This window comes from Capra hircus, chromosome 7, assembly GCF_001704415.2.
Source record: "Capra hircus breed San Clemente chromosome 7, ASM170441v1, whole genome shotgun sequence".
Lineage (NCBI taxonomy): Eukaryota > Metazoa > Chordata > Mammalia > Artiodactyla > Bovidae > Capra > Capra hircus.
In genome coordinates, this window is record NC_030814.1 from 52,780,338 (window position 1) to 52,804,833 (window position 24,496).

At 33.7% G+C, this 24,496-nt stretch overlaps 1 protein-coding gene across 11 annotated transcripts in view; it reads right to left on the minus strand.

Moving 5' to 3' along the window:
• TCERG1 (transcription elongation regulator 1) overlaps positions 1 to 24,496 on the minus strand; it is a 51,894-nt gene that overhangs the window by 2,242 nt on the left and 25,156 nt on the right. For 8 of the 11 annotated variants that reach the window (XR_001295919.2, XM_005683104.3, XM_013965667.2 and 5 more), the window contains 13 exons: positions 20,722 to 20,882; positions 19,554 to 19,610; positions 19,344 to 19,410; positions 18,223 to 18,273; positions 16,730 to 16,865; positions 15,821 to 15,910; positions 12,518 to 12,636; positions 9,075 to 9,225; positions 4,627 to 4,791; positions 4,192 to 4,374; positions 2,597 to 2,776; positions 1,857 to 1,940; positions 460 to 560 (listed from right to left, as the gene is read on the minus strand). Coding sequence is in view for 10 of the 11 variants with exons in the window: in XM_005683104.3 (XP_005683161.3) it covers positions 460 to 560; positions 1,857 to 1,940; positions 2,597 to 2,776; positions 4,192 to 4,374; positions 4,627 to 4,791; positions 9,075 to 9,225; positions 12,518 to 12,636; positions 15,821 to 15,910; positions 16,730 to 16,865; positions 18,223 to 18,273; positions 19,344 to 19,410; positions 19,554 to 19,610; positions 20,722 to 20,882 (1,545 nt within the window). In the remaining variant the exon portion in view is untranslated. The remainder of the gene's footprint in view (positions 1 to 459; positions 561 to 1,856; positions 1,941 to 2,596; positions 2,777 to 4,191; positions 4,375 to 4,626; positions 4,792 to 9,074; positions 9,226 to 12,517; positions 12,637 to 15,820; positions 15,911 to 16,729; positions 16,866 to 18,222; positions 18,274 to 19,343; positions 19,411 to 19,553; positions 19,611 to 20,721; positions 20,883 to 24,496) is intronic. The other 3 variants (XM_013965663.2, XM_005683105.3, XM_005683103.3) reach the window with 1 other exon arrangement.

Here is a 24,496-nt window from a genome sequence, read left to right on the forward strand (position 1 = left end):
AATGTATCCAGCAAACTGCTTTCATCTGAGAAAAAAATGCATTTGCTGAGTTTAAATAGGATGATTTCAAGCTTTAGAATGAACACACTAAATATTTAGTCTTCAGAGGAGGAAAGATAATTGACAGTGAAGGATTTTTTTTTTAAGTCTCTTCATGAAATACAATTTTTATGTATTTGAAAATACTTCTGAAAAAGCAGTGAAGTAAAAACAAAAGAGTGTTTAAAAAATAGATGGGTGGGTAACGCAAAATAAGAATTAACATCTGGGCCCTTTCTTAAAAAAAAAAAAAAAAAAAGGTAGATATGGGCTGTATTCAGCCTTTGAGAAAAGTTGGCTTCTTCTTATTCCTAAAAATTAACAATGTCAACATGTGTGTGAATGCAAAGTAGGCTTGGCCATCAGAGTAGGACTAGTAAAGACAATGATTGGCGATATGAAACATTTCATTGCACATACCTATATGTTATAAATTTGGTCTCTTTCAAAAGTGTCCTGAAGTCAGCTTTGGCTGTGATGTATTTGTCTCTGATGTATTCTTCAAACTCTCTTTGTTTTTTCTGCAAAAAGACAGTAAGATTAGGGAGAAAATTCCACTAATTCCAAAATTATTATCAATTATTTATTAAACTAATGAGCGATAAGTCACAACATAAAATAATTCAAAAGAAAAAAGCAGTAAGACACATTTCTGTTCATGCAACATTCATTAAAGGTAAAATCTGCAGCGTACATTTTAAAGGTAAAAAGCAAGAATAAGAAACCATATATTAGTAGCAGCTAATATATGTTTTATGTTAAAACCATATATTGGGGGCTTGCTACGTGCTACACTGTGCTGAGGCTTTTATAAAATATCTCCTTAACCCTTCATCACAGCTTCACATGGTAGACACTCTTAAAAATACAGAAATTAAGGGTTAAATGTGCATTCCTAAAGACTGTATATCTTCAAGCACAAAAATAATGTGGCATAATTTACAAAGTAATACTCAGAACTTTAGTAAGTTCAACTGAGCATTTAGCTCAGTAAGAGAGCTTAGTAAGGGACCAGCAAAGACATGCAGAAACTCCAAGCTTTAAAAAGGCATTATTAATTCTAAACAATCAGAAAAGTTCAGAGCCTGCATGGATCTCTCAGCTATCCAGCTACCACACTTTTCTAATCATGTATATTTTGTGGTCCATACATCTAAAATTTAATGGAGTAGGAGGGGGAAGAATATTAGATCATGAGCTTTTTGAACTCTAGACCTAGAGAAACCAACCAGGACGAAGAACAATGGGAAGAAGGAAAATATGAAGGCCGAGGGACAAAATGGATGGGAATAAGCTACACTTTCCTTGACATCACTCACTAATTCAGACCCCTGGTGAGTTTTTTTCCTACAGAGGAGTCAGAGTGTACCAGAAGAGGGCTTCTACAAGGTTCACACAGCTGAGGCTCCCCTAAGTTTCTGGGACATTAAGAACTAGAGATCATGTTATGTTTTCCTGCTGGCGTGGTTGTAAGGGTTAAGCACTTTTGGTAGCCTAGCACCAATTACCAGCCTGAATATATCTAGTGGGACCTGACTATACAATAAATAAAAACTACAGCTTCATTTAATCTCTTAGAAGATCCCAAAACACAGGTTTAAACCCAACGATTAAAATTTTAAAGTTCCTCTTGCGTTGTCTTGCTAAAGATATCATACAAGAAAGAAAACATAAACTTAAAATTTAACATTTATTTCTTTCAACATTATTCACTTAAAACCATCAACCCCGTTTTAGTCAAGATACTAGTGCTGCTGATTAAGCACCCAATTAATATTTATAAACTGAAAGTAAATCTCAAGACAAAATTTTCTTACCCTGTCACTGGAGGAGAATTTAATGCACCGAGGATCTTCCTTAATGATTTTTTTAACTTCTTTCCATGTGGATGTTAAGGTAATCTTTGAAAGACAAGTGAATAAAAAAACAGAACTGACTTTTCTTGAGGGGTGATACATCATAGCACACAATGATCTGCAATCACTCGTTAGGCCTGAGTGTGATGGGACTAGTGAGGGAGAGGGAGGAGCTTTAACGCAATTTCTTTTTGTTGGCTTGCCACAAGTTATTTTCATGGCCATACTGTCAAGTCAAGGTGACCTATGACAATCAACTGCAAACCCTGTATCTCCATGGGCAATATCATAACTTCTAAAGAAACCACCACCAAAAAAGAGATCAAATAGGAGCAAAACCTGCAGAGAGCACAAACTGCCAAACAAGGGGACGAAGGTACCAAATTGAAAATAGAGCAAAAGAAGGGATCTATTAAATCGATCATCAGGAAGCATCAATGTTCACACACCGATAAGACCATCTGGAATTACTAAGGGAATAGATATGAACTTGGCACTGGGAATACAAAATAAAAATGAAGTAAGTTCTAAATAGTAGGAGTACCATTTCACTTAAAAAACTCAGAGAAGAGCCATGAAACCCATGAACTTCAGTAATGGTCCTAAAGACAATGACATTAAAAATCACATCAATATTTTACTTATAGGAATTATTAACAAAGATTCATCCAGATTAAAGCAGAAAAGAAGAAGACTCTTACTGCAGAAGTTTCATCCAAAAGTTGCCTAAAGTGCTCCCTCTTCTTTTTGGTAAGTGCTTCAATGTGTTCATTAAAAAGCTTCTCTTTCTCCTCTCTTTCCAACAAGGATCCAGATTCCCAGCGGTGATCTTTCCGTAGAGTTCTCCGAGTATCAGACCAGGACACATCTGAAGAACGTACCTAAAAACAGAGAATGCTATCCATCACCTGAGACAGACTTATCTTTTTTTATTTCGTCAATAAAAGACTCATTTATTTTGTTTAGGAACAATACATTTAATAAAAAAAGCTTCTGATGACTCCGTCTTAGCCAAGCAGTAACTGAAAATCTACTCCTTTAAAACCAGAAATCTCATCTACCAGAGCACATCTAAGCTATATAGTATGGGCTGAGAGGTAAGAAGGATGCAGAGAAGTTATCGCCCATAAACCATGGTCCCTAAGAACTTTAAGTTCCTAGGTACTTTACTGAAGACCTTACCAACTTCTAGTAGTAGAAATGGATATAAATAAGAGAGGAAATGGACTGTCTTACAGCATAAGCAGCTCACCAGATCAAAGAAAAAATTTCTTAAGGTCAAATTGGGACTTAACTATATCCTGGAAGTGATACTTGCACATACAAGCAGGAATGAACATCATTAAGAAGATAATAGAACAGACAATGTGATAGCTCTGGCTGGGTCTGCAACCAGCAGAAAGGCATGCTTCATGGATAGCAATGGCATTACAAGTTAAGTCACCCTGCTGCCAACACCAAGAAATACAGGATGCTGAAAAGCCAAAAAAAAATAGTAATGAAGAAAAATATAAAAATATTTATTTACCCCCAAAAAAGTACCTAAAAACATGTCAAGTGAACACTGAGCTTGGCACTGGGAATACAAAATAAAAAAGAACTGCCAGGAGTAGCAAGGACCTTCATTCTCTTCAAGCAACAGGGAGAGTGACAAGAATCAGATGTGCCTTTTACAAAGATTTCTGTGATTGCCATAAAGAGGATGAATCGGGGGGAAGCAGAGGGAGGGAGAAAAAACAGAACTGCGCAGGAAACAGAAAAAAAGTCACTGAGAACCGACCAGGAGAAGCAAGGGAAGACATCAGAGGAAGCAACAGGAGCGATGACAGGACGCTTGCTAAAAGAAACAGTAGGAGAGACAGTAACAAGGAGGAAAAGGCAAGCGGAGCCGCAGGGTGGCCTGAGGGCACGCACTGTAGGGGCAAAAACCCTACATACCTGAACCACCTGGGTAATGCGGGACGACTTTTTTTTTTTAAGTCCCATGCAAGTATATGATGGTTTAAGATGACTTCATCAAGGACAATTTTTTAAAAGCTCTGAGACTAAAAGATTATGAAATTTTACAAATACAAAACATCAAACATCAAATATTCTGAAAATATTAAAGAACTACGATTTCCTATTCTACTGGTGTTAATGCCAAGTACTCAATTTTAAAATACTTTATAGGTAACTTATAAATTACAACTCTCAGAGTCAATTTAAAGGATATTAAAATGTCCACTAATGAGGTAATATAACAGATTTCTAATACCCAATACTTTACAGAAAAAAGCAAAACAGTAATATATACCATATCAGACAGAAGAGCCTTGAAATTCTGGATAGCTTCTTCTCGTTTGTGCTGTTCTCTCTCTCGATCTATTTCTTTTGTTTGTTCTGAACGAGCTTTCTGAACCTCTCTCTCTCGTTCTCGAAGGCTTGCCTCAATGCGGGCTTGCCTTTCAAGTTCCTTTTCTTTTTCTGAGTCTAAATTCTGTAAAAGTGAAATTACCAACTCCATTAACATATGACCCCACAGAATAACTAGTTTGCCAAATACAAGGTTTCAAACCTAGTTTTTACCAAGAATATACCTAAACACTCATTCCAAAATTAATTACTAAAGGTTCTATTAGGAATACCAACAAGAAAAATTCTAAACCCTGAAGAAGTGGCAAATACCTTTATAACGCAATTAACAGTTTTACTATTCCATGGTTACCATGAAAGTAAACACAATGGTTACCTTGGCTATTTTTTCAATGTACTGTTTGAAAAGGTCTTCTCTCATGGATGAACTATCCACTGCTTTGTAACGTGGATCACTTTCTACTTTGTCTTTTACTTTGCTCCATCGAGACTGACTGTCCAAGTGATGATTAGATAGTAGTTCAAAGAAATCCGATTTAATCTATATTTCAAAATAGGTGTAAGGTGGGAGGAAAACAATATGCCATGAGAAACTCTTCATAAAGATTTACAACTAGAACAAAGCTCACTGACCTTAAAGATAAGAATAATTTAATACATTTAAAGTGAAATTTTAGTCAAAAACAAAAAAGTATCAGAACTGCTCTTTTATGAGAAATTAAAATTCAGGCTTATGAACAAATGGCAAAAATACTTCAACATCAATATGGTAAGAATATTTTTTAAAGTAGATTAATACAACTGTTAAAATTAATAGAGGAATTTGGAAACAGCTGCACCCAAAGAGCAAGTCTTATTACAAATCTGAAACTTACTGTCAAAAGTGTAAAAACAAAAAATAAACTTTTATATTTTGCTTTAAAAAGAGCAATGTTTTTACCTTTGTATGTATAAGAAAACTGTATAATTTCTATAATTAGTCATTTCTAAAACAAAAAACCTATATTCAGATTTCTTGCACTTTTTAGCCATTAAACATGTATGCCTTCACCAGAATGTGTCAATGAAATTATGTTAACAAGTACCAAATTAGTAACATTATACTAAAGATATTATATATCAATCCTTTAGTGTCAACATATGCAATACTTAGAAAGCCTCTTCCCAATTTTACTTTTTATTTTTTAATACAAGAAGAGAATAAACAAGCATTTGTTTCTATGGACTTTGAGGATCCATTTTAAAATTCAGTCTCATTTAGGTTATTGTGTATTGTTACTAGTGAAGACATCTGAGGTAGCTAAACTCATTTCAGCAGAGGATTCTAACCATGTCAAGATCCTCTCTTCCCCATAGGGATTAAATATGCTGTCTCCCCATCTGACCAAGGGAATGAGAAACAGAATTTCTGTGGGGCCACAAAATAAAATTAATCATTCCTTAGTTCTATTTCAACCCTCTCCCTTCTCCCTGTAACTTCATTTCTCCTAAAAGAGGATTAAAAGGGAGGTGGATGTCCTTTTTGGAAAACACTTGTAAGGTTATAAGAAACAGAGCTTCTGTATTAGAGACTTTTCTAAAAGATAAGAACTATTCAGTGTATCTCTCCATTCATGGAACTCTGCTCTTGACTTTGTTTGGATTAATAAGAAATAACTCATAAACCCAGTATTTCTAGATAGCAATAAAGAAACTACTTGATGTAATAGCAATGTAATACTTTTTCTGTTCATATCTACTTTGTATATGACACAATGAACACTAAATTCCCAGAAAGCAAAATTTATGTTAATAAAATAGCTAAGCTGCATCAAATAAGAATCTTTCTAAACTATAAAATGTCAATTATCATTAGCAACAATTCAAGACCCTATCATCCCTATTTTCCTCTCTAAAAATAAAAGCATCTTACCAACTAAGCTGTTTAGTTAAGGGAGAAATAGTCTCCTCAGTCAAATGTACTGCAACAAAAAATGTTTAGCAGCTAATTTGAAAGAGAGGGAAGAGAGAAAAATGCCAACTTTACAAAAGGATTAACCCCATTATGTGCAGCTTCAAACCTGTTGTTCCAAAAAATAAATTATTTGAAACAATAATAAAAATTGGTTAGAATAATAATAATAAAATTATTATCAAACTAACAAAAACTCAAGGGTAGCTACTCTGGTAAACAAAACTGCCCAGTAAAAGTTTTAGGGGCATTTCTTAAATAAAACTACCCATGAAAGCTACATGAAAATGATGACTGCACTCTAGTTTGAAAATCCCAACTAAAGAGAAAAAAACTATTTCATCAAAAGTCAGTATCATTCATGAGTTTTGACTCAGCAAGTAAATTACCTTTCAATTACTACTATTCAGCTATTGATTCAATTATCTGTTACAAAGACCAGTTAGGAATCATAAGAACAAAGAAATTCCAATGTATCAGTTTATTATTCAATCATACACAGTTAAAATGCAATTAAAAAATGTACTTCAGGACTTCGCTGGTGGTCCAGTAGTAAGGAATCCTCCTGCTAATCCAAGGAACATGGGTTCATCTCTAGCCTGGGAAGATTCCACATGATGTGGGACAAGGAAGCCTGCGAGGAACAACTATCAATCTCATGTACCCTAGAGCCTTTGCTCTACAAGAGAAACCACTGCAACAAAAAGCCCACATGCCACAACTAGAGTAGCTCTCACTTGCTGAGTCTAGAGAAAGCCCGTGGTGCAGCAACAAAGATCCAGCATAGCCAAAAGTAAATAAATACTAAAAGAGAAATTTTTAATGTACTGCCAATATACTTCATAAGAATATACAGCAGCAGTCATGAAGAGATAAAACTTCATTAGCCAGATACTTCTCAAATTTGAATATAAAATATACATTTAAACCTCTACTTTCAATACCTAGTTAGTAATTGACTCTGCATTCTTTAAATTGGCTAAGAAAAGTTTCACTTTAGTAATTTCCTATTTTTCCCCCAAAATGTAATAGTACAAGGCTAAACCTTTAGAGAATTCAAATTTTACAATCAAAAGACAACAAAGCTGAATAATTAAGTTTATTTAGATGTAATGTTTATTTAATGTCTTATTTTAATTAACACATTCTGGACACAACTCTTATTACTTTATAAGAAAAAAGACTGCCCCCCCTCAAAAGCAATGTACCAGAACCACATGAGACTGAAAGCACCACACAAGTGTAGTGAAGTGTTGCTTATTGTATGTCTGACTCTGTGCGAACACATTCTGGACACAACTCTCATTACTTTATAAGAAAAAAGACTGCCCCTCCTCAAAAGCAATGTACCAGAACCACATGAGGCTGAAAGCACCACACAAGTGTAGCGAAGTGTTGCTTATTGCATGTCTGACTCTGCGATCCCGCGGACTGCAGCCTGCCAGGTTCCTCTGTTAATGGAATTCTCCAGCCAAGAATACTGGAGTGGATAGTCATCCCCTTCTCCAGGAAATCTTCCCAACCCAGGGATTGAACCCAAGTCTCCTGTACTACAGGCAAATTCTTTACCATCTACGCCACCAAGGAGATGCCAATTCTTTCCTCATCAGAGAATTACATTATCAGTAACTGAACAGCTGTCAGACCAAACTGACTGAGAGGCCACACAGCACAAAACTGAAAAGTCTATTCATCTGTTATAAAACAATACATAAAATAGCTACAAAAAACATGTTTAGAGAAAGAACATCAGTTACAAATGCAAAAACATTCAATTTGTTTAAAAGCAATCATATGATATCCGTAAGTTCTTACTAAAAGTCAATCGTAGCAAACAATTCATTGACATGATTCTAATTCAACAGACAAAATGCTTATGTAAAACTCAATCTTCCTCTGAGAAACACCATCATTTACTCCCAAAAAAGTTAACAGTGAAAGGATTCTGGAAAAATCTACCATGAAGCATAATAAATCACATAATCAGGAAATTTCAGTTATTTCTGACAAAAGTTATTTCACTTAATACTACTGTTATTGTTCAATTAAAGACGCTTCTTTTCAACAAGAGTCGTGTTATTTCCACAACATTTCTTAATAGAATTTGAAATATTTTAACCCTCTGGAATTAGAGGCAATTTTAAATGTCAAGAATAATAAAGCTTCAGACGTTCTTTTTCTCCATTCAAAAGCACACAGGGTCACTGAGAAGAGAGGCTGCGTGTTTTGATGGTTCACGCACCACTGGTGCCACCTCCCTACCAGTGTGCCTCCCCAGTGGTGTGCTCCTCTTCATTTGTGACACCACTATCAAATGACATTTGGAATTCATTAATCTTTAATAGCTGACCTTTAATTCTGATAAGCAATAATTCATATGTAAGATATGTTTACTAAAAGATTAGAAAGTCACTAAAATGCTATCTTTTAGAGGGCAAAAAATATAAAGAAGCTTTTTGAAAAATTTAAATGTTACTGCCTATGAAGAACCTTGAAATGTTAGCAGACAAGCACCAGTGAACAGCCTAATAACCAGTTCTGGATTTAATGGGCACAGAATTAACAAAATATAAAGAAAATCTATGCAGTTTCGTGACATTACTAAATGTGCATTATGGAAGCAGTCAAACACACACACATAAACAATTGTAAAAGTTAACTTTAAAAGCTAGACAGTAAATATGGCTCTTGTTATTGGGTCTGCCGAAAAGTTTGTTTGGGTTTTTCCATACATACAATGTTATAGAAAAACCAGATGAACCTTTTAGCCAACTTAATATTTATGCCCATGAAAGATTAGAAACAGCACCAGGTTAGTCCCTTCCCATTCATACTCCCATCAATCACACCACTCGAACCAAAAACCTTCTTACCTTCTCACCTCTTGTCTTCGAATCTTCTTTCTCTTTCTTCCTTGCAGCTGCCACAAATTCATTAAACAAGGCTTCTCGATCTTTCATCTTTTCAATTGCTTTAAATCTTGAATCTTTAGCATGCTTGGCTGCAAATTCACTAAATGTAACTCTGCAACAAAATGGCAAGTGTGCTAACTTTGGTAGAGCTATTTCTACTTAAAGAAAGGAACAGATGATATCATCTTCCCATTAAGAGTATGTGCCAACAAGACAATGAGTCCCAACATCTACCAACAGAAAAGAGTAAAAGGGCTAAAGAGTGAAAACATGGTTAGAGCTCTGTATTACTATCAGCATGATGTTAGGGGGACAGACATCGGAGAGCAAAATATCTGTGTATTTCAAGAAACTTCAGAGTTCCTTTAGTTCCACTCTAAGATGAGACTGAGTAACCCTTCCTGAATTAGCTCTCCCTCCAAAAGCAACTATAAAATCAGACAAAATATATGAGGCAACTGATTTCAAGCACTGGACAACAAGTAGGGTAAAACTGTGTAAGAAGCCCCATGGCCCCTCTGCCTCAGGACAATTTCCCAAAATGCAAACAGCTAGAGTCCAAAAAGAGTACAGCAATCCCCATGAGCTAGAAGCAGCAAAGATCAGAGTTGGGGGTGCTAAAAAAAAATGGCAGAGGAAGAAGCTATAGAAAGAAGGTACCCCAGAAAAATACCATTTAGAAATTCCCCATGAGTAAGTAGACAGCCAAGACCAAGCTATAAAACAGCAGAAAAACTACTCCCTGCACCAAACTGCTACATGCCTAAGAGCAAAAAAGAGACACTAGACATTAAGAAGTGCTGGAAAAAGAACAATATGAGGACAACAAAACCCACAAAAGATCCACAGGGAGACAAAGCTGGAAGTTTGACAAAAACAATTCCCACTTTCTGAGATTCACAGTAACAGCATAAAATCAAACCTAAAATTAAAGGCATCAGCCTGTAACTGAACTGCCTGCTAAAACAAGAATCCATACTCTTGAGAGGAAGATACCTATTATTCCACAGTTTTCAATATTCAATTAAAAATCACACACATACAAAGAAACATGTGATTCACAGGAGGGGGGGAAACCTTAAGCAACAAAAAGTAACCCAAGATACCCAGATGTTGCTTGAGGTATAGACAAATCTTTTAAACTACTATAATTATATTGGAAGAATTAAATAAAAATATGTTCAAAGAATTTAAAATAAGATCAAAATGGATGAACAATTAGGTAGCTTCGGTAGAAATATGGAAAATCAAGTCTATGAGGGACAATGAAACCAAGTATTAAAGAAGTTTTTCCATGAACAAAAGAAGCATTTCTAAAGCTTTCATGTATTTGGATATATTTCAATATCTGAAGCTTTTTACCTTATTATATATAGTAAGAATTCAAATGCTCCCATGTTTAGCTTATTTTTAGAGGTGAAAAATAAAACTTACTTTTCCCTTAAAAGACATCTATCTCAATACAAAAATAAAATACTTTATCTCATGTATTAAAACAAAGATTAAGTCCAATAAATCTGTTTTCTTTTCATGTTAAATTAGGTACCCTACTTTATAATTAAGAAAAAGTATTACAATGATTAAAGAACTTCTTAAAAATGTAAAATCAATGAACAAGTGAGAATTCAATCATTTAATACATATTTCTATTACTTAAAATAGGTTTAAAAAAAGGTAGTAAATTTTTTTTTATCAGAACAGACTAAAATGAAGTTTTAGCATTAGATTCCATAGAGATGTTTTCATATGACTCATGTTTTAACTCCAAAAATGCTATTGCAAAAGATTTATAATAGCATTTTGCTACATACTTTATAACAGACATGGTATAACAGTTCTTTACAGAAAAGAGTGAGGTGGATAGTTTTTGGTGATAATGGATGAGAAAGAGTAATAATGACTTAAAGCTAACCATAGAAGTACACCTGAAATTTCCAACAAAAAAGCAAACAGACATAAAAAAAACAGGCTCTAAAGTTAGGTAATTCTTCCCAGTCATTCTTTCCCTTGGAATATACTCTAGTGCTTTAGAGTTCTGTGCTTGTGGTCTTTTTCCAATTCAAAGAAAGTCTATGGATGGTATTTTCTCAACTTTAGTAAGTTTTTCCTCTTTGTTTCATACTTACTAAAATGGGTCCTAATCTCTACGCCAATTGTCAAATGCGTCAATTTAGCAATACGGCCCAATGCCCCAAGTGGTAAGACTTCCAGTTCTGTGCCTGATAGCTTTACTTTCTGATATAACCTGCATACTAAAAATCACTCAAACAATTTTATCTGCCCCAAAAGAATATTAGTAGGGTACTGTGATACAGCAAGATTTAACTTTTCAAATCTACAAAAGAGAAATCTCATTGGAGTCTCAATTATTCCCAGATCCACAAAGGGTTTTTATGGATATATTTTCTGGAATCATTTGGAAGTAACCTGTAGACATCATGAGATTCCATCAATAAATATTTCAGCATGCATCTCCTAAGAGTAAATTCTTTTCCAAAAAATATTTTATAACAGAGTCACAACTACACGGACCCATGAATTTTTACTCTTTTGATTAAGAAAAAAGCCCAAGATCTCCTGCAGAGTCTCAAACTCTATTACCCTTAAACAGTACCATTTAACCCAGAGATTCCATGATTCTACCCCATAGTTTCAGAAATTCTCCATATTCTGGGATATTCATAGCAATTTAAAATACTGCAATCTAGTAGAAATTCTACATCCACTCAGTGAAGTGACCTAATGTGTATAAATCTTACTTCCCTTATTTCTAAAATAGGTAGGATATGAGCGCCTAAATCATATTGGCTGTTTTGAAGACTGAATGTGGTAATACACACATACATATGCATGTTACTTTAACTGCATATATGTATAAGTTCATATATCTAAGATATCCAATAATTGATGACATTATTATAATCCTAAGCATGTAAGTTTAAAACATCTCCTTTCCTTCAGCCATCTTAAATATTCAATATATACTAACAATCAATTAGAAGTGTCAAACAATCATCAACACATTTAGAAATTTTTAAAATGAAAGATCCTACATTATTTCAATTCAATCAAAATAATATCCCTGCTCTGCAATTTATTATGTGTAAACCTTTAAGAAGACAGTAGATTTTTAATCATTTACTAGTTTCAGAGAAAGAAACTTATTCTCAAAGAGAATCTTTTAAAACAAGCTACCTTCTTGAAAACCAGTGCCTCAGGAACCAGTACCAGGAATCCTCCAAAGAAAATGTATTAAGAAAGAAGATTCTTGGAAAGCCAGAAACCAATAATCAAAAAGAAGCTTTTCATGTCTCCAAATCCAAAAGATACATATATATATATTTTAACTGATCTAGGAGAAAATACATACATGCTTTGATATTTGACAGTAATAAACCATATACCTCGGATTAAATTTTGCTTCCTCCATCATTTTTTTGAAATCTTCCTTGGCTTGCATTATTTTGTTTTTCTTTTCCCTGCGTTCTTCCTCTGCCCTGGTCTTTACATACTGATCAAATACCTATTAGAAAAAAAACACAAATCGATGTCAGTCTTTCATACTGGTACTCTAAATACCAAACTATAGAATCTATGAAAAAAAAATGCTATGTCAATATCTGTCCCAAAATAGGAAAAGTATATTAATTATAGGTAACTCAATTATATGACAGTGATCTATAGCAAATCTCAACTTTAAAGCTTCAATTGACAGAATTACACAAGCATACAAGTCTTGTTTTTAGGCTTCCAGAATTAAAAAGTTAAAAGCCTGTGCCTGATGGCTTTACTTTCTGTACAGGTTTATTTTTAAAATTTTAAGCAATATAAAAAGTTAAAGAGAAATCTCAGTCTTCACAAATCCCTCTTAGAAAAAACATTAACAATATGGATGGAATCTATACTGGAATCTTATTTCTGTGCTTTTCTTTAAAATATAATTATTTTCACCAAAATGTAATCATGCATACATACATATATATATGTATATACATAGAATATGTATATTCTATGTATTTTTCTCCATTTAATAATGTACAGTCAAGATTATGAACTGAACATACATATCTATTGCTTGCTTTCCTGAAACAACAATAAAATGACAATAGAGGATCTCCATTTTTAAGTTACAAATCAGTAAGAACAGAAAAATGGGGGAAAAAGAAACAGCAACTCTGGGAACTTGAAAAGCACAGGCAATAAAGGATTTGGCAGACAAGAGAAAGCTGACCCTAAACCAGCAGTCAGGAAACCAAGAGCCAGTTTTTAAAATTAGAGACTCCTTCACTAGAATTGACAGCACCAGATACCCATGAAGTAAGGACACAATACAGCTATAACAAAGATTTTGAAAAAGCAGTTTAATCACTAGATCCTCCTTGCCAATTTTATGTATCTGGGGCACTTTTGAAACTCAGTGAAAGGCAAGGAGTGATTTTAGAAAGCAAGGGTTAGCAAATCACTATCTGTTGGCCAAATCTGGCCTGCTGCCCGTTCCTATACAGCCTAAGAATAGTTCTGATACTTTTAAAGGTGGGGGAAAAATAGAAAACTTAATTACACATAAAATTAAATAAGATTCAAACTTCAGTGTCCACTCATTCCTTCACATAAATCTACAGGTGCTCTCACATCACAACAGCAGAGTTACACAATTATGACAGAGACCATACAGCCCACAAAACCTGAAGTATTTATTATCTAATCCTATGTTAACATTTTGCTGACCCTTCCTCTAAAAGGCAAAACCGTCTCTGGACTGGGAGAACATAAATTAGGATTGAGGCGAACTAGATTGAGAAAATAGACCACGTTGAGAAAATATACCATGTTATCAAGACTCAGCCCTTATCCAGGATCTTACCAGCTTAAAAATGACCTGCTCTAGAGGATCTCAATAAACCAGCTGAAATCATCCTACAGCAGGGCAGTTTCTAACCTCAGCACTGACCAGACCATGTTCAGAAGCATCTCTGGCTGCCAGATGCCAGCAGCACTCCCTCACTGGGGCAAACTAAAATGTCCTCCAGTATAAAAAAAACCCTGGTTGAGAACCACTGTTCTACAGTAAAGTCAACAATTGTTAAGAGCCCACCCAGATGCTAAGAGAGCCCAAAGAGCATTTTAGTGCCTTGTTCTTAATCATTAGCAGTCAGGGTCTACAAAGACATCTAAGCAAACTCTCAAACATCAACGTCCCCAGGTTGTGGTAGGAAAAGACAGATGGTAAAATAATTTTAGATGAGAGTTCTGAGTGCTACTGAGAGTAATGAAGGCAAAGAGGTTGATCAGAAGGCATCTGGACAAGTATCTGAATGTAAATGATTTAGTAAGCTATGGAAACACCTGGGGGAAGAACACTCCAGAAGAGGGACTAGTAAGTATCAGAATATTCCAGTACTGGCCAAGGCATATCAGTGTTAGTGAATAAATGAACCTAAGAGCCTTGAGAACTATGCAGACATGAGTATATAGAGAATCTTACAGCCATGAAAACTTTATTCTAACTCAAACAGTAAGCAGTGCACATTTTTCAAGCAATAGAATACTGCCTTAATTTATCATTTAAATTTTAAGATTAGTCTGGCTGCTGTGTGGAAAAAGAACTTGACTACAGAGGACAGAAAGAATGGAGGAGGCAAGGAGTTCAATTAGGCACCACAATCACAGTATTTTGAATTAGGGTTTAGTGAGGGAAATGGTAAATAAGAGGCTGGATTTAGAAAAGGTTTTTGAGGTAGACTGTGCTGATAAGACTTGAAATGCACAGTGGGGAAAGTAAAAAATCAAGGCTAATTTACAGGTTCTGATAGGGCCATCAACTGAGTGAAAATGAGACCATCACACATGAAGAGTTTAAAATAAAAAAGACTACTGTGCATGAAATACCGGTGTAAATACATATGGAAAGTCATGTCTTCCTATTTCGAGTCTCAAATACATTTCTGACACAGTGTAAACTTCCTCTTTTCATAAAAAGTCTATGATTAGACCTAAATTATTCCAACCATTAAATTATAAATATGGAAGATGGACAACTACTTCTACCAAATGAAATTGTGTACCTCAATAGCACTATAGCAAGTGGTTCAACATACTCAACGTTTTACACAGATCAGTGTCAGGGTGGTCCAGGTAATTCAGCAAAGTTCGCAGTGTGCAATACTTTAGAGGAAGCATTCACTATGAGATATATATCACTGAATCACAATGGGAATAAACAGCAGCTCGGTAATAAGGCAACTCTAGTTCTTATAATTCTAGTTCAGTAGAGACCTGAAGAGTCCATTAAGTTTATTATGAAAAGACATCCTAACAGCTGCCACTTAACAGATGTATATGTAGAAGGTGCGAGATAAAACATGCTGAGTCTTGTCTGTCTACAATACAGATACATATATATGTATATATCGACACATAACAGTTGGGAAGACTCAAACACTGGAACTATCAGTTCGGAAGAATTGTCCAGTAAAAATTAATAAATGTACATGAGTTTATTTTGAAACCTTTGTATAACATCAGTATATATGAAACATTAAGGACAAAACGTTCATGAGGCAAAAGCCATGTCCATAATGGCAAAAATATCAAAGTATTTCTGAGGCAGAAATGTCCACACAGAGGGTCACTAAGGTATGAAAAGGTTCAAATTAAAAGTTATGCTGGAAAGGGATATACATTTCTTACTGTTATTTTCATTTTACCTGTTTTCTCTCTTTAGGATTGAGCAATAAGTACCGAGGATCAAAAACTATCTTGTGCAACTCCTTCTCCCATGTTGAAAAAGCAGACACCTTTAAAATAAAAAAAATGTATTGCCTCATAAATTAAGTTGGCTCTAAAAACTGAAAGGTCATATAATTTTGCTTGAAATCTACGGGACGTCTACTTAAAAAGGACACATAATAAAAACCATACTGCAGTTTCCATCACTAATAAATGACAAGCAGTGGGAGGCTAGGCAAAAGCAAATTTCCACACTAATTGGCTCTGAACATTTCTATATTATATAGAAATAACACACTTAATTACTCATTAAAATAACCACTACTGTGTGACATTTTAAAAATCAGTACATCAGAAAAAGCCTTGAAGATTTGCATTTTGATTTCCCAAGCTTGCTCTAATCTCGTGAACAATGTTGTGATGTAAAGTTGAACAATTTTACTTACTCAAATGAATCTGTGAATATAATCAAAAGGTTGAAATCCCTTCGCAATTAAGCTTCATTAATAGTAATATCATAAAGTACCAGTACTCCTTTAACCAAAAGCCATTCTATAGATATTAAAAGAATCACATTTACCTTACCTATCCCGAGTAGTCCGCCATTCTGTAATGTTAATACTCGTCATATTACTCACCAAAATTTAATGACCCAATAAATGTTAAATGTTATTTGTACTTAAAAGGATAATAAAATGGCATTTAGTTAAAACATAATATAATTAGCCAAGAAAACGGCTATCTGAAAAAGAGCACAGTGATTTGACAGGCTTCCCTTATCCCGCCCCCACGACATGAGCACTAACCTTAGATTTGACCTTTTAGCAAGACATATTTATATTACTTATACAAAACAGAAATATCTCCCCCAAAGATTGTTTTCTGACCCCTCTCTCTAGCAGCATGTCCTTGAACTGCTTCATTCGGGCCTCCAGAGGGACAATGGCCCTTTCTCGGGCAGCTTTAATTTCAGCTTCCATGGCAGCTTCTTTCTCTGAATCAATGTCTTTATTATCGTCTCTCCTATAAAAAAGAAAATACAGGCATCAACTGACAAAATATTAATATATAATCTTACTAAAATCTTAAAATCACTGGAATATTCAAGACTCACTACTGAGCAGAGTATTTTTGGCAAAAACAAATTATACTGAGCTTTTCAAATCAACTCTAAGGGATAAGCAACTTTCATTATAATAATAAAGTTACAATGAGCTTCTAATGATGTTACAGTGGCTACATTGTTAGGAAAGAAAAATACCTTTAATATGCTGTCTCTCCCTGATACTACTTGATACACAAAATAAACGACCTTACTTAAAAACAAAACTTATCCAATATTGCAATAAACTCTAAGTGTTAGAATCAAACAGCACAGAATATAATTTTTAGTTTTTGAAATGATATAGGAAAAACAGTATTTTCCAAAATGTTTTTACATTATAAATGCATACGATTTTTAATCTAAGAAAAACTGGTAAAAGTCTTACTAATCTCAAATATTTATTTTGAAAATAAAATATCTGCAAATTTGGCCAAGTGGATATGTGAGATATATACCTTACCTACCTGACATTTTTTTTACTCACTTTCTGGGTGATAAGTTGAGATTTAAGTTGAAGGACAGGTCCCAGAGAGCAACATAGGCCCCGGAGTAGTTAGGTGGAATTAGAACTGTTCATCAATGACTAAACTACTTCTTGTTTCTCCAAAAGTGCACCTCAGGGCTAAGGGCAACCCTGCTGTTGTACAGTACTCAGGTGACATTGTGAACATGAAATCAAGTCACCTCTCACACATCTGCCCTATGAAGAAGGCCCATTCATGTGAATAATCAAAAAAAGTAATTCAGTAATATTCAGGTGTGTTTAAGCAGATCTTCCATCTTAAATTTGATCTGCTTTGTATACAAATAAAATTGGTTCATATTTCCTGCATAAACTTAAGGGAATTAGGAAAACAGAACATTAGGAAATTCAAAATCATGCTATATAGGGAAATGAAGGTAGCCCAGGAGATTTAAATGGAACTAAGGCTAGCCCACAAATATGGTGAGAGGTATTTAGCAATTTAGGGAATGAATCAAAAATAGAAGATATAATCCGTGACCTGCAGGAACTTAGCGAGATAGTCTGTGACCTAAGATATGCACAAAACAAACAGGTAAAAGCAATTTGCCAAACAATATACCCTCTTATAATAATTTATTTAAGAACTATTTATATAAAGAGTTAAGACAAGAAATACAACTAATGAAAACAAATAACCTTTAAAGAATTATACTAAATGAAAATGTCACAATACAAACTATCACTATCTATCTCAATAAAAGAAATAAAAGAAAAACTAAGCCAGGAAAAACAGGCTTTTAGCTTTGTACCTAAATAGAGAAGCTCGGGCAATCCACATAAAGGACTTCTTTGACATTCTCCTGATAAAAGCAGTTAAAAACCTTACAGAGTTGTCTATAAGAACAAACAATTAAAAACAACCTAAAAGTTTAACATTGTAGGAACATCCAAAATCATGGTACATAAACAGAATGAATACAGTCATTTATAATAATTAAGAAAACATATTCTTATTCTAGATTTTTAAAAGAACACAAATCCAGTTGATTATAACTAATAAAAAATACATTTGGTCAAGAACTAAAAAGTCAACTGTAAAAATTCAAACAGCTGTTGTTACTGTAGTCAATTATGAGTCACACTTTAATATCTGAATTTCTTTAACACTGTTGCCAATAAAGAAACTTTTTTAAAAAAAGAAACACCCTTAACAGGGGTTGTCTTACTGATTTCTTGCCATAATTTGGCTGCATTCAATCTGTCCTCAGATAAGGACTATGATAAACCAATCCATAATAATGTCTTCAAACTTTCCTTCTTGCTGCTAAATAATGGTCCCATGCCTCCCCCACTCATATAACAAACACCTTCTACCCCACCCATTCACCCCCCATAACTAGTAACATTCATATTTTACTGCACACTGGTCAAACTAAGGCTTCCATTTATACCACTCTCTTTCTCTCAGAGCACTTTCTAATAATAATAGCCTCAGGGGTTCCCTCTTCAACAAGTAATGACCACGGATACAAGGACTAAGTGAAGTGACAAGTATATAAAAAGAGAGAGAAGTCTGGGTCTACATTTATAAGATTTTTGGAACAGTATCTGTTGGGGTCTACATTAGGAAGGAAACTTTTTTTTATAAAATTCAGGTGTAATGAATTTCTGAAAACAATTTATCATAATAATGTCATTTGGCTTCATAATACATATTTAAATAACCAAAACTCTCCCACATCCAGAAACAGAAGGGACACCATTTCTACATCTTAAACCAAGGCTTAGTAATACGCCTAAAGAGAGCAATGATAACTTCTGCCTCCTAACACACACACATTACCTGTTCTAATCATGAGCTGACTGTAGCCTAATCATCTTTTAAAGTTAAAAATCTACCTAAATTACATAAACTATAAGTATTACTTACTTCCGTTTTTTGGCTTTAACAGGTTCATCTTCATTCATTTCTTCCATTAATTCTTGTTCTTCTTTAACTATAAGAAAATTTAATTTAACTGTCAGAATAAAAATAAGCAAGCAACAATTTAAATACTTAGGTATGAATCCTTCTGCTAACCACTGCTAGAACACTTGTGTCAGCAGTATTTTTTAAAGCTGCAACTTATAGCTCACTCACTTGCACTCATAGAGAACTGCCACTTTTGGATGGACAGCATTGTCGGAGTTGGGTGCCCTGGCAAAAAAAATTTCAAAAATTATGAATAGTTATATGCATATATTATACAATCTTTTCTTTAATAAAATTACTCCTTAACTATTTATCTATCTATAACACTTCTTTAAAAAACAGTAAACAAATCGTGATAATTCTACAACTCCTCTATTACTCTTCCTTTACATTAAACTTGACTCATTCTGAAATTTTTATTAACATAAAATTTATCAAATAAATGAATACTGTATTCATTTATCAAATAAGTGAATATTTATCAAAAAAATGGATAAAACCCTTATACCTTCTGCACCAGGTAGACCAAGTTCCAATAATTTGGAAATCACTAGCAAGCAGAAAATGTTAGTACCATGTGTATACATATAATAGATGAAGATTTCTCAATTATTATAAATTATATAATCAGGATTTGTTTCAACTAAAGTATTAAATGAGTCATTTATCATGCTTCTATACTACATAAAGGGTTTTTTAAAAAACACGATCCTATCAATACCATGGCAAATTTTCAATAAAAAATGCAATAAAAATTATATACAAATATTTGTATTTACTATATATCTTATATACTGAAAGGCTGTCTGAGGGTAAGGTGAATTAAAAGATTAACTCTTAATAAGGTGCAGGTGTCTCTCTAGTCCCAAGAATAAGGTTTACTTCCCTAAATTTCATCAAGTTTAAAAGACTGCAGTTTTAGTTAATGAAATTTTAATAAACAATATTTTAAAAATACTCTGCACAGCTTATTTCAAAATATGTAATACTAATCACAAAAGGTGCTAAAAGGCTCACTGAGGAGCATTTTAGTACCATTAATAAGAATGAAGCAAGCATCAGCAGTAACAACGTATCCTGGACTAACTGACAACCTTGAAAAGAACAAGATGTTTTCAAAATACATATATAAATATTTTACAAACCATAATTTTATCCAAATTCTTTATTTTTTAATTATATGAACTCAATCTAGAAGAGCAGTTTACTTTCCATTTCTCAAATATTCCTTTCCTTATATTTCTTGAAAATAGACATTTCTAAACTGCCTCATATATTCCATAAAAATATTAAAAGAATATTAAAATTAGAGGATAAATCCTAATTTAAGACTTACTTAGTTTCTTCACTTCTTCCATTCCTTTTTTATGAGGGGGCTCTTGAATAATTTTGTCAACATCTGCCCTTCCAATCAGATCATCGGGTCGGTCCCACATAGAAAGACGGGTGGTAGGATTATAAAAGAAGACCCTCTCATCACCAGTCCAAACAACACACCTAGGAATAGATTTAAACATTTTCTTACGTTATGGAACATATTTTATAGGTAGGTCTTTTAATGCCATCCAATCAAAAGGGGAAGTGGTGGTGGTGGGGAAGGACACGCTCATATTATTATTCCTTACAGAGAGCCAAATATGATTTTCAGAACAGGAGAGGTGACTGGCTATGGGTGAGGTAAAACAGCAACTCAACATACTAACAGAAAACTAGGAAAAGCAAAATATTCATGATCAGTTAGAGTGCTCAGGAACATGTCTGGCACACTCAGTGTTAACCTATCACAAAAGATGAGCCTAACAGCAAATAATAATGCTATTAAGCAGTTCTAAAGCTAAAAAACACACCACAGCATCTGACCTATTACATAATACTTACTATTTCTTACCAAACCAGACAGACTACAAACTCAAATGCAATTATTTATGAAGCTTTTAATAATTGACTATATCAAGTATTTAAAAATAAAAGCACCTATTGTGCTATGACACTGTAGCCCAGTACAACCCACTGTTCCTATTAATTACAACTAGAAACTCAGCAACAATATAGAAAAAAACAAGTACATAAGAACTCTCTAAGGTTTAAAAAAAAAAAAAAAACCACAGATATGGAGTCAAAATTTAGAGAAGCAAGGGTATAAATTTCTTCTCCCTCAAACCTCTGCTGAGGCCCCCGGCTGCACAGTAATAGTAGCACAGGCAGCTAAAACTAAGAGAAATCAGGTCTTTATGACCAGATAATTAAAGTTAATCAACAGCTGCCAAGCTCAAGGTAACCTAGATGTTAAAATAAATCAGACAAAGCCTCTATTGTTGAAATAATCAAACACTTTACAGCAGCAATTATAATTACACTTAATGAGATAAAGAAAAACAAAACAAAGATAAACCAAAACTTGAAAGAAGACAGAGGTTCTCAGCAGAGAAACTGTTAAAAAAGGGAAAAAAAAAGAATGGTGTTTCAGGAACCTATGGGACTATATCAAAATGCCTAACAGACATGTCACTGGGATCCCAGAAGAGAATATTGGGGCAGAAAAAATGTAAAGACAAAATGGCCCAAAGATATCTCCAAATTTGGTAAAAGACATAAATACTAAGGAAGTTCAGTGAACCCCAAACAGGATAGACTTCAAGAAAATCAATTTTAGACACAACATAGACAGATGGAAATCGAATATAAAGAAAAATCCTCGGGAGCAGCTAACAAAAAGAATGGCAGAAAACAAACAGGGCAACAAGTCCAGGGACTGTGGATTTCCTACCAGAAACCACAGAGGCGAAAATACATTTAAACAACATCATTAAAGTCAGGAGAAAAAAGGAAATGCCAACCTAGAATCCCATACAGAGCAAAAACATCCTTCAGGAACAAAGGAAAAGAAGATATTCTCAATGAAGGGAAACAAAGAGATTTCATTTCTATCAGAATTACCCTGTAAGAAAGTTTTTCAGGCTGAAAGGAAATGATACCTAAAAAACTACCAAACAGCACCTGGATCTTTAGTAATGAAGGCAAAAAGAAACTGAATGGAAAATATCAAAGATTTTTTGCTCTTAAGTTCTTCAAAATATGTATGAAAAATCATGAACAATGCATGTTGGGGTTTTCAATGTATGTAATAGTAATACATATGACAACTGTAACATAAAGGTCAGTAGGTATAAGGTTAAAAAAGAACCTATATGATAATAAGGCTCCCACATTTTACATGAAGTGCTATAATAAAAGCTCTAAGTAGGCTATGATGGTTAAGTGGGTATATTATAATACAAGAAAAACTAAAAATTAATGCAAGGAGATATCACCTGAAAGCCAAGAGATAAATTATTAAATGGAATGCTAGAAAATGTTCAAATAATTCAAATGAAGAGAGTAAAGGGCGAATGGAGGAACAAAAATAGAGAAGACAGAAAATAATAGGTTTAAATCCAACCGAAAGTTACATTCCTGTTAACAGCCCAAACACTCCCATTTAAAAAGCAAGAATTGACAAAGTGAGTAAAAACACAAGACACTACTATAAGCTGTTTTAAGAGACAAACTTTAAACATAAAATTATAGAAAGCTTGAAAGTAAATGGGTGGGAAAAGCACAAGACAAAGAGTATGAGAGAGAAATAGGGTCTTTTCATAATTGTTAAAAAAAAATACAATCAGGAACATGTAACAACTGTAAAACATATAATAAGCCTGTTTACAGAGCTTATAAGTAGATGAAATAGGCAATTCCACTCTTATAACAGATTAACAGAACTCTCTCAACAACTGCCAGACCAATGAAACCCTAAAACAACAGTACCAAGAAAGACCACCTGGTGAACAGTTTAAAAAAAAAAAAAAGTCTTAATGAACTTGAAAGTATCAAAACCAAAGGAAGAGCATTCTCTGACCACAGGACGATTAAATCAGTACAAGTGAAATACAAAAAATTCAAATTAAGGAACTGAAACAAAAGACTTCTAAATAATATGAGTCAAAGACAAAATTCAAAAATAAATTTTACAATAAAAATTGAATGGCAATGGAAATCCAACATATCAAAATTTGTAGGCTGGTGCTGAAGCAGTGCTTAAAAGCAAACTATGTTAAGCTTTAAACGATAAGAAAAGAACACTAATGACCTAAGAGTAATTTCATAATTACTAGAAAAAGAAGCTAGAAAAAGTATAAAGTAAACACAAAGTAAAAGGAAGTAAGAATGGGCAAGAGTGGAGGGGCCCAACCACCCTAAAACTTTGTGGTCTTTATGCAAAGACCACAAAACAGGCAAACTTTTGGCTTGACTGGTCCAGAATAGAGAACAAATCACCACTATGTGGAAAGAAAAAGGGGTATCACCACAGATCATAGACATTTAAACAATATTAAGAGAAAAATAATAACAGAAACATTCAAAGGATACTAAGAAAATAATTACAACAAATTCAACTAACACAAAATAAGCAAATTTCCTGAAAAATACAACTTAACCAAAGACAACAGAAGAAACAAACAAAAAATGGTCCTATAGCTATTAAAGAAGTTTAAATTGTTACCAAAAATCTTCCCCCAAAAAACTGACCACAATTTTGTTAATTCTATAAAACCTTAATGAGAAAGTATTATCTTACAAACTTTTTCAGTAAAGAGGAACAGAAATTACCAGCTACCATCCAACTCCTTTCCTGAAACCAGCAAAACCCTAATACCAAAATCCAACAAAAACATTACAAAAGAAACTTATGGATTCATATGCCACAAGTATAGATGCAAAAATACTCAGTAAAATATTAGTAAATCAAATCCAACAATACATTAAAAAGATTAATCTACCATGATTAAGGTTTATTACAGAAATGCAAAGTTAAACAATCAAAATTCAGAGTAATTCTCCATATTAAAAGAATATAAGAGAAAAACTCATTTCAAAAGATGCAGATTTATGATAAAAACATTATCAAAAATTTTAAAAACCATATAAGTTAATTTATATCTGATATAAAAGACTGAATTTCTCCCCCTACATGGAGAATAAGGCAGGGAGGTTCATTTCTTCTACTTAGCATTGCACTGATATAACAGTCCTAGCAACAAGAATAATTACACTGGAATTTTTTTCTTGGGATT